Genomic DNA, 14,070 nt, shown 5'->3' with positions numbered 1-14,070 from the left:
ACTGGTGTGAATCTTTCAGAGGTATATCAGAAGTGAGATATTTACATTATGTACTCTTACGTCCTGATGGGTAAACAGGCTGCAGAACACACATACACACACAAAGACAACAACTTTATGATAAAGAGAATACAACAAAACAAATTGTACATCATGCTCTGAATGGCGGGGGACAACTGAACGACATCTGCCTTCCTCTAAAAACTGAGTCTAAAAAAGATAAACGGTACCATTAAAAATGTCTTACACTTGCTTTTAGATGGGGGCTTCCTTGTTTATATTTCACATGGGTGTTGCAGTGTATGTGAAAGTCTGTGTGTGTACACATGAGTGTTTTTTTATGTTTTTATGGGCTTCAGGGCAGAGGTATTCTGCACACAAAGGAGAGGTAAACATTGATGCAGGCCATGTGGCTCTTGGAGGTGTCTATGCTGTTTAAAAGGGGGAAACCTCTGGCTTGTGATGCACATGAACACAGACAAACTGCTCCCAGCTCATCAATAAAGGGATGCTTTCACCCTCCAAATGAAACTCACGTGTGCTGAGGATGCCGCTTGGGGGCTCACAGTCTCGCTGAATTAAACTGGTTGGGTGAGAATAAATGGCAGGTAGCACAGGTAATTCGGACTAAATATCTGGCAGAGACAATAAAACGATGCCTAAACATCTGTCACCGTGACAACTGCAGTTGTTTATCATGAGTGTGTGCTTGTGTCTGGTCATTGTCATGGTTGCTTAGCTATGTCATGCCCATCAAAGGGAAATGGGTTGGGGGTCTAATAATCATTATAACAATATTAATAAAAAATAAAATAATATTCATAATACAATACATACACAGTATAATGAAAAATATGTCATTGCCAAACAACTTCTTTAAAAAATTTACACAATAAAATGGGAGGGGGTGGTGTTAAGTTCAGACATCTTCCTCCTCCTTCTGTGTTGAACTACTGCATCCAGAGGGTCATACAAAATAAGAAAAAGAAAAAAGAAAAAAAAAACTAAAAATCAAACTACAAAAAATATTACAAAGTGAAGAAATGCAGACTGAAGCAAACAACAACAACAAAAAATAACACAATGAAAGCTGGGCAGTCTGGCATTGGTTGGACATGCTGTGCTGAAGACTCCTGTCTGGTCACCTCCCTCCATCTCTCCTCCACAGTCTCTCTCTCTCTCTCTCGCTCTCTCTCTCTCTCCTTCCAGGCCTTACAGTCCTGGGCCCGTGAGGAATGTGGAGATGCTGGGCGAGTGGTCCGAGTGGAGGCTCTTCCGGTGGCTCTGTCGCTGCTTCCTCATGCCACCACTGCTGCCACCTGTCCCCACACCCATGCAGCTGCCGCTGCCGATGCCACCAGCGCCCATGGCGCACACGGTGGGCAGCGAGGGCAGGCCCAGGGACTGTGCTCCAGGTCCGTGCTCCATGGGCCTCCCAGGGGACTGAGCGCAGCAACCAAAGTTCCACCGAGCGGGCAGGGGGGGGTAGGTGGGCAGAGGGGGGTGTGTGGAGTGTGCGGCCAGTGGAGAGGTGTGTGAGGTTTTTAAGGAGTCGGCGAGGTTGGGGTTGAGTTTTTTTTTTTTGTAGAGCCAGGAATGGCGGGGTGAGTTGCAGAGGGGGAAGGGGGGCAGGATCAAAGGGGAACGGAGCCATTTCAGCGAAGGGGTTAAAAAAAACAACAACAAAAAAACATAAAAACAAAGAAGAAATAAAAAAAAAAATAAGAAAAGAAGAAAAAAAATCAGACACTCATCGTCATGTTGGGTGAATACTGAAAAGAGAGAGAAGGGGAGAGGGGGAGGGAGGGAGAGAGATGAGAGCGAGCACGCAACAGTGTGAAAACATTACACTAGGCCAGTTTCTGGTCCTCCCCAAACTACAGCAGAATGCAGAATTTAGTGCAAGTTGCTTTTCACACTTTTTCAGTTTTCCTTGGTTTTCATCTATATACTGTACATTGATGAATAGGGAGCTAATGCCATCGCAGAATGGCAGTCCAACAATGCTGGCTGCTGCATGTGTACATTTAAAGCAGAATTTCCACACATTTACAAGGGTCTCGCGCAAATATGGCTAAGCTTGAAGAGGGAGGGGGGCAAGGGTGATGGGGAAGGACGATACATCGGACAATCAACTAGACTGGCCTTTAGTTACTACTGAATGCTGGTTGGCTACGGCATGTTTGTGAGAAGCAGTGTGGTCCATGCTGATTGGCTGTAGGTCCCACTGCTAGCAGCTGACTGGCTGGTGCAGTAGCATGGCTCATGGGAGCAGCCATATGAATGGAGGGTTTCAGGACGGGGTGGGCTGGAGGGCGGGACTAGGGGCAGGCTCTACTCACACTTTCACTTTGGAAGGGGTTGAGGAAGTTGCCGCCCATCTCCCCGTCGTCACGCGGGGTGCCCGGAGGGTTGTTCATGCCCCCCATGTTGTTGGGAGAGTTCTGGGAGATACAGAAAATGAACAGGATTTAGGACAGTTACATCTGTCATTGTTGTATCTACTAAATGAGTCATGTGAATAATACACTTCATTAATGGTACAGTTTAACACTGCTTGTCATTTTACATCATTACTGGTGGAGAGTGAATGTAACGCTATGACTGTGACACAGCTACAAGTCCTAATGTTGATTGGTTTGTGTCATTTGTTTATTTGGTTGTGTGCTCCCAGAGGTTTCTATGTACCTTTGGCAACCCATCCATATCTCCAGAGCCTGAGAGAGAGGAGAGAAGGACAGGTTAGAACAAGTCAGACACGGAACTAATTCAATAACTAATCAGACCCCCTCAAGTAATCTAGTAGGTTTGAAGGTGATTATACAAGAGGCTACACTCTTTGCCAGAGAGTGACCAGTTCCTATATGGATTATTAAAAGTTGTCCATTGACAACTGGAGTTTTCTGCTCTAAAACCCCTATGTATTTCTCAGCTCAGGAGTGTGATAGTGGCGCTCACCTAGCGATCCGTTCATATGGTGGGGCTCCATGGGGCCCATCCCTCCCATGGGACCATCAGGACCAGGGCCCATGGGGAACTGTGAGAGAGAAAGAGGGAGGGAGAGAAATAATGGAGGAGAGAGAGAGAGAGGAAGGGATACAGAGGAGGGGAGAGCAGGGGTACAGTGTCTTAAATCATGTGAATTTCATGTGAAATCATGTGAATCTCTCCCCCCTTGGTATTGAGTATGAGTATTATGGTATTTTTTTGTCCTATGACTTCAGTGTACTGCTGTGGCAGTATGGCTGTGGTTATTTTCTTATAGCAGCAATAATACTTTTTGAATTTTAACCTGAGAGAGAGACAAAGCGAGGGAAACAGGAGTAGAGAAGGAAAGCGAGAGACGTCAGGACACTTAACGAGCAGTCTCAGTGTGGTCACACAAAAGCGCTCGACCCAACGTGACTGTCAGCATTTCATGTTGACAAAGACCAGACAAGGGTCACAACACTGCCAGCTAAGCCTCTGGGCATGAAAAATTCACACGCACACTTAAGGGCTGAGCAGGGTGCCCGCGTTTGCTCTGTAATCAAGCCCTCCAGCAGGTGAGATCATCAGGAGATGGTCACTGACTCCAAAGTGGACCATTACATGCGGTGCTAGTCATACACCACACAGGAAGCAAGACCCAGATAACGGTGACTTGAGTGAAGAGGTCAGTGGCAGGGCTGGCTTTCCAGCCTTTCTAGTCACAGGTCAATAGAGGCCTAGTAACTAATGAGTGGAGTAGAGATGAGGAGTGGGACTGAGAAGTGGCCGTAGGTCGGACATGAGCATGGACACTGGTGGACATTCGCGTCCGTATGTGGGATAAGACAGCTGATGGTATATCGAGATGAAATCCATCAGTGTTCAGGAAGTGTTTGCAGTTTTGCAAACCTTTGGAAAAGGCAGATGAGCTATTGAGCCAACTTACGTTAGGTCTGTTGCCACCTGGACCGATAGGGTTCATCATCGTGTAGATGTTTTCACTTGAGTTTGTGGAGTCTGGAAGAAAAAAAGAAGAAGGAAAAAAAAAAAAAAACATGAATTATACTAGAGGAAGTTTCAAATCAGGTGTGAAACATGCACTTTAAAACACAGCAGGACCGTGGGAAATTCTGGAGCCTCCATCAGCCCTGACTAAGACCACATGCTATGTGGAATAGGTGAATAAAAGTTCTGTTTACCATTAGGGATATTAAAGTCTTTGAGAAACATGAGTGACTTTTACAGAGCAATGAGGGGAAGAAACCAAACCAAACACACACCTCCTGGGCTGGGCATGATGGGAGTTCCTGGTGGACCCCCACCTCCTGGAGGACCCTGTGAATGAAACACACACACACACACACACCCCTATAAATTCCTGTGTTGGGCTACTAATCCCACAGCCCGTTCCTCTTGTTCCCATTTAAACCCTGCAGAAGAACTACTGTACCTTAAACAAAGACACTGCATGCACAGGGGAACCATTAAAGGCAGCCTGACTAAAGCTGGGATATTTTACAGGCAAATACCCCAGGGGTGTAGGCAAGAAGAAAATGGGAACTACTTGGGAGTTGAAGGGGGGGAAACATAGTGGAGGGGACCAGAAAAAAAAACATTTGCAAACTTTAATGTGTGTTTAGTTCTGCCCTTTGCATTTGTACAGGAGCTGGGGGAACTGTAATGGTGGAGCAAGCAGCCAACAGTGTTGGCCCACATCCACTAGAGAGTGTGCAAGAGAGGCAAGCAGCCAACAGTGTTGGCCCACATCCACTAGAGAGTGTGCAAGAGAGAGAGCGAGAGAGAGAGCGAGAGAGAGAGCGAGAGAGAGAGCGAGAGAGAGAGAGAGAGAGAGTGAGAGAGAGTGAGAGAGAGTGAGAGAGAGTGAGAGAGAGTGAGAGAGTGAGAGAGAGAGCGCGCGTTTTGCTACTCACCACATAGTTGCCAGGAGAGGAGGAAGAATATGCTATCTGTAGAAAAATAAAGTTTCATGTCAGTAAATCTCTTTTATGAATATTAAACGTTGTGCAGCACTGACAATAGTAGCTCAAGACTCTGGGCAGCAATGGAGAGTGGAGGAGTGAAAGTGTTGTTTCCCTGATAAAAGGTTTCAGGCCAGACAACCAGCACTTTATTTATGTGTGTGTGTGTGTGTGTGTGCATTCAGAACTCACCGAATTAGCGTTTGGGTTGGGCCAAGGACCTCGGCCTCCAGGACCCCTGTCAGGAAGAGGGAGAGCAGAGTCAAGAGGGTGTGTGTGTGTGTGTGTGTGTTAATTTGGATTTCTGATCCAAAATAGGCTTGTCAAATGTTGCTTTAAAGCATCGAAGTTTGATTGAGAAACCATTTGTGCATACAGATATTTGCCTTTGTGCAACTGTGTGTGCACTTCTGTGTGTGTGTGTGTGCTTACATGTTCATGCCGGGCATGCCTGGGCCTCCCAGGGAGTTGGGGGGAGGTCTCATCCCACCGTAGTTCTGCAGGGGAAACACCACAAGGTCACATTAGTTCATATGAAAAGTCAAAGGTCATGAAGCCATTCAGAGGTCCCTGTGCCCTCATGCCTTCTGGCAAAGCTGGGGACAGTATGTCAAGTGTGTGTGTGTGTGTGTGTGTGTGTGTGTGAATGAGCTAGAAAGGGAGATAAAACCAGGGAGCAGAGAGAGATGAGGACATCATGAGAAAGAACAGGAGGAAGAGAAAGAGAATGTGTACTTCTTCCTGGTAGCCTGAGAGCGAGCGAGCGAGCGAGCGAGCGAGAGCGAGAGAGAGAGAGAGAGAGAGAGAGAGAGAGAGAGAGAGAGAGAGCGGGAGAGAGAGAGAGAGAGAGAGAGAGAGAGAGAGCGGGAGAGAGTATTGTGCATATGATTGCCTGAGCTGTATTTAGTGTAGCACTAACAGCGCTGCTTTGTTGCACACTCTTCCATTAGTCTAACAGATGCCTGAGCAGCTGGTGCGCAGCCCAGGATGACGCTCCCACTGTGGGGACAGATCAGGCAGACAGAGCAGCAGCAGCACACACTGGAGCTGAACTGTGCAGGAGCGGCAGTGTTCCCTAGACACATTTACCACAGAGGCTAAAAAGGTGTGTATCTGAGAAAAGCTTCTGGACGTTGCATTTGTAAGCAGAGGATTATGTTTTTTTTGTGTGTGTGTGTGCCTACCTGTGGGCCCATACCACCCATCCCTCTGGGAGGGTTCATTCGCATTGGGCCGCCCATGTTGGGGTGTCCTGAGAGAGAGAGAGAGAGAGAGAGAGAGAGAGAGAGAGAGAGAGAGAGAGAGAGAGAGAGAGAGAGAGAGAGAGAATGCCATACATGTGTTGGATAAGAGCGTCTGCTAAATGACTAAAAGGTACATGTAAAAGAAGAATCACTGTACAAAAGTCAAAAGGTCATTTTGGTCCTTTCCGTTAATCCAGCGTTTACGTTTATGCTAATCCGACGTATACCGGTACATGCTTGTTCATGTTCACACATGCTCACACTCCTAACACCACTCTAGTCATGCTGATAAAACCGCTGAACAACTTTCACTTTGAGACAGAGAGGCTGTCAGACAGCTGGTCGGGTTAACCGTGAGGATAAGAAGTACTGGTCAGTGTTGTCCAGCAGTCTGTGAGAGTGGCAGCATACCTTGAGGTCTGGTGGGGTCCAGACTGTTTGGCAGGAGTGGCTGTGACCCTGGGACTCCCACTGGAGGCTGGAGGAGGAGGTGAGAGAAGAGAGACATGCATGTGAGACACACATTAGCAAACACACTCTACCACACCATTCACACTTCAGTAAACTTAGTCATTAAAACACACACGTGGACAACATGCACACTGTCTGTGTGTGTGTGTTTTGCTGTGGTGGCAGCATGTGTCCCTGCAGGCAGGCGAGGAGGAGTCAGAAGTTAAGCGGTACCTGATTTGGCATACGGAGTGATGGCCGGGGTCCACCGGGGTACCGCGGAGACATGAAGGGCTGCCAGGGAGAGAGAGGGAGAGAGAGGGAGAGAGAGAGAGAGAGAGAGAGAGAGAGAGAGAGAGAGAGAGAGAGAGAGAGAGAGAAGGAAGAGAAAAGAAATGGTAAGGGGAAGAATGGCAAAAATTGTGTCTTTACTTTTCTGAAACAAACACAGTAACAGGTATGCTGAAGGCAGGTACAGGTGCACACACAGCATGGAGCACAGGCATGGAGCACAGGATGCAATGCACTGCAAGCCCAAGCACATCAGTGGGGGGGGGAGTGGATGAATGCACTGATGTGAGCAGCGTAGATAGACGAGTCCACACACACACCATCACTCCTATTATCACCTCTCAGATAATTCAGCCACAAACACATGTTTTGTCTCTCTCACACACACACACACAAAGATACAAATCCCAATTCCCAAAGTAAACTGTGTAGACAGCCCATGACTATATGGGTATACTAATTTGGATCGCAAATACAAGCTTCCAGGTCAGGTGAGCTAGACCCACACACACACACACACACACACACACACACACACACACACACATAAAGAGCACTGCCCCACCTCCAGCCATCTCCAGAAGTCACTTCCGCGGCAACAACAGAAAGAGCTGGAAGAAACGCTCTTCCTGTCCTGATGCTATCTCTCCATCATGCTTCCGGGAGAGTAGTCCAGGTCTCTGTAGGATCTCTCAAGCCCCAGGACACAGGCGCGAGCCAATAGCTCAGATTGAACACAGTGTGTTTGTTCGACAGGCATCATGAGCGTATGTGTGTGTGTGTTAATCCTTTACAGTGTTGGACATAAACCAGCTGGAGACGGCTGTTGCATTATGTATGCACCTGTGATGAACGTGTGTGTATGCACCTGTGATGCATGTGTATGTGTCCACTCTTACGCCGGTTTGTATCCAAACACTTGTGTGTTGTGTGTCCAACAAATGCGTCCGCCCATACACATCTATGCACTGCTGACCGATTCACTATGACCCTAACTGGTTGGACGCTTTTGAAGCCAGTTTTGAGTGGCGAGTGTGTGGTGGGGCACAGTAGGATGTAGCATGCTAGGCAGGATTGGAGGGGGTACGCATGCAAGAGGCCAGCGATCAGCAGGCTAATTGGAATGATGGGGCCATCAGAGATGTAGTGGAGTGGAGCCATGAAGGTGAGTCTATATTGGTGGGCTGCGATCACTCTTTCACCCCTCATCCCTCCCTGTCTCTTTGGGCTCTTCGCCCCTCAGTGGACACCTAGCTGCCCGAGGGTTGGGATGCCCACTAGGCCGCTCAACTGACATGTGTATAGGCTCAAGGTTTCAGTGGACGTGTGTGTGTGTGTATATGTGTGTGAGTGTGAGTGTGTGTGTGTGTGTGTCTGTTACACGGAGAAAGGTGTCTAAGGATGCAATGCCTTTCCCTTTGAGAAGATGCAGTGTGTTGTCAATACTGAGGTATACCATAGGAAATGGTGCTGTATTCAAGTGAGTGTGTGAAAGCATAAGTCCATGTGTGTTCATAAGCAGTAGATTAGAGAGACAAGACTGAGTGTGTGTGTGTATGTATGTATGTATGTATGTATGTATGTATGTATGTGTGAGGCAGAGAGAAACAGCATGAATACTTCAGACACACAAAGAGAGAAAAACAAACAGAAGTCTGTGTGTCTGCACGCGCGCCTGTCTGTCTGCATCTCTGGGTGTGTGTTTACCCATATGTGTGTGTGTGTGTGTTATTAATTGTGTATTGAAGGCGTGCTGCTGAGCGGGCCACCGGGGAAGGCTGTGGCTCTCTGGCCCCGGCAGCAAGGAGGAGTCTGAATAATTCATCCCACTCAGGGGAGCTGGGGCTGGGCTGAGTGAGGCAACAGTGCTGGGGGGCCCTCCAGGATCCTCACAATCACCACTACTACCACTCGCCTCTCACAACCAGAGAGACAGAGCAAGAGAGAGCGCGCGCGCGTGCGCGAGAGAGAGAGAGAGAGAGAGAGAGAGAGAGAGAGAGAGAGAGAGAGAGAGAGAGAGAGAGAGAGAGAGAGAGAGAGAGAGAGAGAGAGAGAGAGAGAAAGAGAGCTTGTGATAAGAGAGACGAATCATCGATCTCTCAAGCTCCAGGACACACGGGTGAGAGACAATAGAACACATGGTGTTTGTTCGACACGCAGTGTGCGTGTGTTAATCCTATACAGTGTTGAACATAAACCAGCTGGAGACGGCTGTTGCATTATGTATACACCTGTGATGAACACTGTGTGTGTGTGTGTGTGTGTGTGTGTGTGTGTGTGTGTGTGACACTACCACTCTTATGCCGGTTTGTATCCAAACACTTGCGTGTCCAACAAATGCGTCCTTCCATACACACATATGCACTGCTGACCGATTCATTATGACCCTAACTGCTGGGAAGCTTTTGAAGCCATGTCCCCAAGTGTCATTCTAGCTGGGAATGTGTGTAAGTGATGTGTGAGTCAGAGCAAAATTTTTCGCATATGCGCGTGCTTATGTCAATGTCAATTTTATTTATATAGCGCATTTACTGCTTCACAGTAAAGTGCAAAAGCTTATGTGTGTGTGTGTGTGTGTGTGTGTGTGTGTGTGTGTGTGTGTACGTATGGCATTCCATGTGGATGGCAGTGTGCAGAAGACTGTTTGTGGGGAGGGGTACGAGTGTGAGTGCGAGTGTGTACAGATGCCGTCCCATGTAGATGGGGGTGTGTGGTGTGCCTTACCTGGCCATGGGGTCCCATCATAGGGTTGCTGGGGTTGTGTGGGGGTGGCTGTGCGTGGGGGGACTGCTGCGAGCCGGGCGGGCCCTTGGGAGAGAGAAGAGGGACATGAGTGGTGCAGAGATGCCGCAGCGGTGCAGGTCAAGAGGTCAGGCTAGAGCTGGAGAAACCTCCCAAGCCACCTAACGACACACGACATGTGCAGGAACCATCAACAACTGGTCACTAATCCAACTTCAACACACACAGCATCTTTTACATTACTCCTGTAATCCTACAGTCTGCCTTCCAGAGCGATACCAAGTACCGAGCTCTTAACCAAAACCAATCTTCCCCTCCGAGTGTCTATGGAGTATGTGGACACATGCGAGCTCGCTCACACCCCCCCCCCATTCTGGCATTTACTGTGCTTAGAGCTGCTCTCAGCTGGTCGTTGGCCATGTGTCCAACTACAGGAATATCACAGGACAGTGAGAGAAATCCCTGTGAAAGATTCTCCACCTGCATGTGAGAGTGAGTGAGAGTTGTGAGTGTGAGTGTGAGTGAGAGATGGGGCACGTGTCAGTATGTACGCACACACCCATTTGTGCAAGTGGGTCTGATGTACTGTGAAAACAAGACACCGATTTCTTGAGGGATCACTGGAGACAGCTTCTATAGGCTCAGGTAATACAATCATATGCTCCTGCGTACACGTGTGCACGCGCACACACCAACACCAGTATGGAGAAGCAGAATAGCATATGGTGCTTTTAACGCGCACCATCTCTTTTCCATCCAGGCCCAGACAATTACAGACAGAAATACACAGGAACTTCAGAGGGGTGGGGGACGTACGTGTGTGTGTGTGTGTGTGCGTTTGCGCGTGCAGGTAAAACAATCCTCGTTGCAGCTAATAGAGACAACGGGCTACGAGGTGCTCCAGCTTGGAGTCTCCATCAATGAGCTGCACAGCCTGCGCTTTCCTGCATGCAGTAGGTCATGACTGACACCAGGGGGCAATATCTGCACAGCTACCACAGAAATCAGCCAGCATAAGAAGAAATACAAGAATAAATAAAATCATTAGTTGAAAAGAAAATGGTCTTGTCCTCAAACAAAGGCAATGGGAAAACATAGAGCGTTTCACCCTCACTGGACTCATGACCGGAACTCTCCAGGCTAAATTTGGGCTGCAGATGGTGACTGAAGAGAGAAAGAGTGAGTGAGTGAGTGTGAGTGTGTGTGTGTGTGCGCGTGCGCCCAAACTGTTCCTGGATGGCGTGGTGAGTTGGTGTTGGAGTTCAGGATTATCAGTGTGTGTGCACGAGTGTGCACTGTTATCAGCCTGACAGAAGTGTTTAGTCTATCTGGAATCTCACTGTACCACAGTGCCTCAAAGACAGACACAGAGTGTATGTTAAAGTGTCTGTGTGTGACCTCAGTGATAGTCCAATCTCCTGTTCAGGGCACAGCTTCTAGATGTCACCATGGTTTACGGTAGACCACTACCACACACAAAGAGAGAGAGAGAGAGAGGGAAAGGGAGGAGAGAAGAGAGAGAGAGAGAGAGAGAGAGAGAGAGAGAGAGAGAGAGAGAGAGAGAGAGAGAGAGAGAGAGAGAGAGAGAGAGAGAGAGAGAGAGAGAGAGAGAGAGAGAGAGAGAGAGTGAGAGAGATCTGCCCGTGTATGGGAGCGTCTGTCAGTGTTTCCTTGTCTTTAAACAACTTTGCTCATTTCTCAAAGTCGTAGCAGATTTAGCTGTAGCCTGCCGCTGACCCCCTCCCCCAGGACCAGAGCTCAGCATCGGCCCCACCGGGAATGTGTGTGTGTGTGTGTGTCCGAGAGAGAGAGTGTGTGTGCATATACGCACTTTGGTGTGTGTCAGAGAACTTAAGTATGCTAGGCAGAGATAGAGAAGGTCAGTCAGTATGCATACACACCCCCACTCGACTCCTCCACACGCACACACACAAACGCATTTGTATACACACATCACTAAGTAGAGAGAGTGACCGAGTGGGGAGTTGGCTGTGACAATGTAAGAATATGTGTGTGTGGCCTCTGGGTGAAGGGGATTAGAGGGGAAACTCGAGGCCTCCACTCCTCACAGTAGCACTGAGGTCACTGCTGTTCATTACACTGCAGTGCATTACACTAAACACACACACACACACACACACACACACTTAACCCCCAACTCTCTTTCCCCTGTAAGCAGCCTCACAGATTCAGCTTTGTTATGCTTTTTCTTTTTTTTTAACCCACATCAGTGCCATCACATAGAAGAGCCTGAATCCATACACCTCACATAACAATCCCAGGACAATGTCTTACAACACACACACACACACACACACACACACACACACACACACTAAAGGTTACGCAACACAATCCCCACTGATATCTGTATTTATTTCTTATGAAAGACAGCTAGGCTACTTTTACTAAATTAAACACAAAGCACATGTGCGCACACACAAACACACACACAAATAGTCCCTTCTGCGCCCTCATACAAACAGTGTGTATAAACACACATAGGACACAGATACACACACACACACACAACCCCTCCTCCCACACTGACACGCTCTCCCCCTCCATGTTTATAAATAGCACTTCCGTGCGTCGCACAAAGCTGGCCAGGCTGAGAAAGAACACAATAGGCATGGCAGCAGCACATGAGCGCGCACACACACACACACACACAGCGCGAGAGTCTCCAACGCGACAGTCAAGCTATCCCCTCGTTTCATATTCATCTATTCACCTCCAGCTACCTTATCGCCTCTGCAGCCAAATGCCAGGCCTGTCCATCATGAACAAGGGTGCCACACACACACACACACACACACAGCTACAACAGAAAGGTGAGGTTACAAGCATGTCGTGCATACATGAGCTTGCTGCCTCACCAGCGGAAGCAGTGATGCTAGTTAATAGAGTGCACGTATGCACGCGCGCACACACACCCCTATCTGATTGGAGTAGGGACAGAGTGTGTGAAAGAGGAGACTGAACATAACCAGTAGGGCTGACAGCAGTCATGTCTTAGGGCTTTGGCACATTTTTGGCTAAGTGTGTGAAACTCAACATGCTCTGCACCACAGCATTCAGCCATAAGTCATTCCTCACTACTCCGCGTGTGCACACACACACACAAAACATTGAAATGCTATCCCACAATTGAGTGGATACAGTGTGTGTGTGTGTGTGTGTGTGTGTTAGATTTGATTTGGATGTGTGTCAAAAACAAAGTAAAGAAATAAATATGAGAGGGCTGGATATTCTGTAGCATCATCATCTATCAAGATGGCAATCACACACAGCATGTAACAGGTTTACATACACTTACACACAGATGAGCAAACAAGCCATAAAGTGCTGCAGTGTGTGTGCGTGTGTGTGTGTGTGTGGCGGACACATCTGTGTCTCCTCTGGTTCATATGCAGTGTCTGAAGTACTGCGGCCAGCCCAAACTGTTTGTTTGGCGGTCACACTCACTCTCACACAAAGGCTATTAAACACAAGCAATGACACACTCTCCTTCACAGCAGGACACACACGCACACACACGGGACTTCACACTGCATCTGGACAGATCGACTTGAACAGACAAATTCCACCAGTTAACCAGTAGAGAAATGACCATCTACAAGCCAGCCACTAACACACATGAGCGCACGCACGCAGAAACACATGCGCACACACACTTACACACAGACAGACAGACACACACACACACTTCAGCAAGGCAATTAAAGCCTGACAGAGACAGGACAAGGCTCGCGGAGGAAGAGGAGGACGGGCGGCAGGCATGAACTTGTGGCACAGGGCAGAGAAGCAGTGGATGAAAGGAATGAGGAAGAGGAGGAGGAGGAGGAGAGAAGAAGAGGTGCCATCTTACCTGGAAGAAGCCTGGGGGCATGGGTCCGCCAGGCATGCCGTCGTTAGGGGGCATGTTGCCCATCACCGGACTGGGAGCTGCTGCTGCACTCTGTTATGAAGGAGACAGAGACGGGTGCACAGGTCAGCAATGGGCCTCCACACACAAACATAGTAGTCGATACTCATATGATATGTACACATCACATATATGCATGTCCATGATGCGTGTGTGTCAGCAGTAATGCTATTAACACATATACAAAAAAAAACACATCACAGGAGGCTTTGCACCCCACATGGGTATATGCCAACATTAGATCAGCTCGACAACTCAAGACGTGGACCCATGTGGTTTTACTTACAGTACACAAAAGAGCAACTCCACTTCACAATGGCCAAAGTATAATAAAATCTTTCCACTGATGGGAGGGATTCAAATTTGAGCCAGTTCAACAAACAACAATCTGACCAACAACAACTGGTTGTATCAACATCTATTAAGAAATTCAACATTCTTCAGGAGCACACCCCTTCAACATCTT

General features: G+C 48.1%; 1 protein-coding gene across 3 annotated transcripts in view; it reads right to left on the bottom strand.

The window, feature by feature from the left end:
- Positions 1 to 267: 267 nt before the first annotated feature.
- The window catches only part of zgc:110158 (uncharacterized protein LOC553590 homolog), a 54,767-nt gene continuing 40,964 nt past the window's right edge, over positions 268 to 14,070 (bottom strand). For 2 of the 3 annotated variants that reach the window (XM_048248217.1, XM_048248200.1), the window contains exons 5-18: positions 13,548 to 13,637; positions 9,659 to 9,742; positions 6,878 to 6,937; positions 6,605 to 6,671; positions 6,134 to 6,201; positions 5,382 to 5,446; positions 5,142 to 5,187; positions 4,902 to 4,937; positions 4,251 to 4,305; positions 3,917 to 3,987; positions 2,959 to 3,037; positions 2,689 to 2,717; positions 2,343 to 2,444; positions 268 to 1,772 (exon numbers count right to left, since the gene is read on the bottom strand). In XM_048248217.1, coding sequence (XP_048104174.1) covers positions 1,743 to 1,772; positions 2,343 to 2,444; positions 2,689 to 2,717; positions 2,959 to 3,037; positions 3,917 to 3,987; positions 4,251 to 4,305; positions 4,902 to 4,937; positions 5,142 to 5,187; positions 5,382 to 5,446; positions 6,134 to 6,201; positions 6,605 to 6,671; positions 6,878 to 6,937; positions 9,659 to 9,742; positions 13,548 to 13,610 — 855 coding nt within the window. In that variant the 5' untranslated portion in view covers positions 13,611 to 13,637 and the 3' untranslated portion in view covers positions 268 to 1,742. The remainder of the gene's footprint in view (positions 1,773 to 2,342; positions 2,445 to 2,688; positions 2,718 to 2,958; positions 3,038 to 3,916; positions 3,988 to 4,250; positions 4,306 to 4,901; positions 4,938 to 5,141; positions 5,188 to 5,381; positions 5,447 to 6,133; positions 6,202 to 6,604; positions 6,672 to 6,877; positions 6,938 to 9,658; positions 9,743 to 13,547; positions 13,638 to 14,070) is intronic. The other variant, XM_048248208.1, reaches the window with a different exon arrangement.

Source organism: Alosa alosa, chromosome 1 (assembly GCF_017589495.1).
Source record: "Alosa alosa isolate M-15738 ecotype Scorff River chromosome 1, AALO_Geno_1.1, whole genome shotgun sequence".
NCBI classification, from domain to species: domain Eukaryota; kingdom Metazoa; phylum Chordata; class Actinopteri; order Clupeiformes; family Clupeidae; genus Alosa; species Alosa alosa.
Note: the sequence above shows the minus strand (reverse complement) of the source record. Positions and strands in the feature narration are given on the sequence as shown.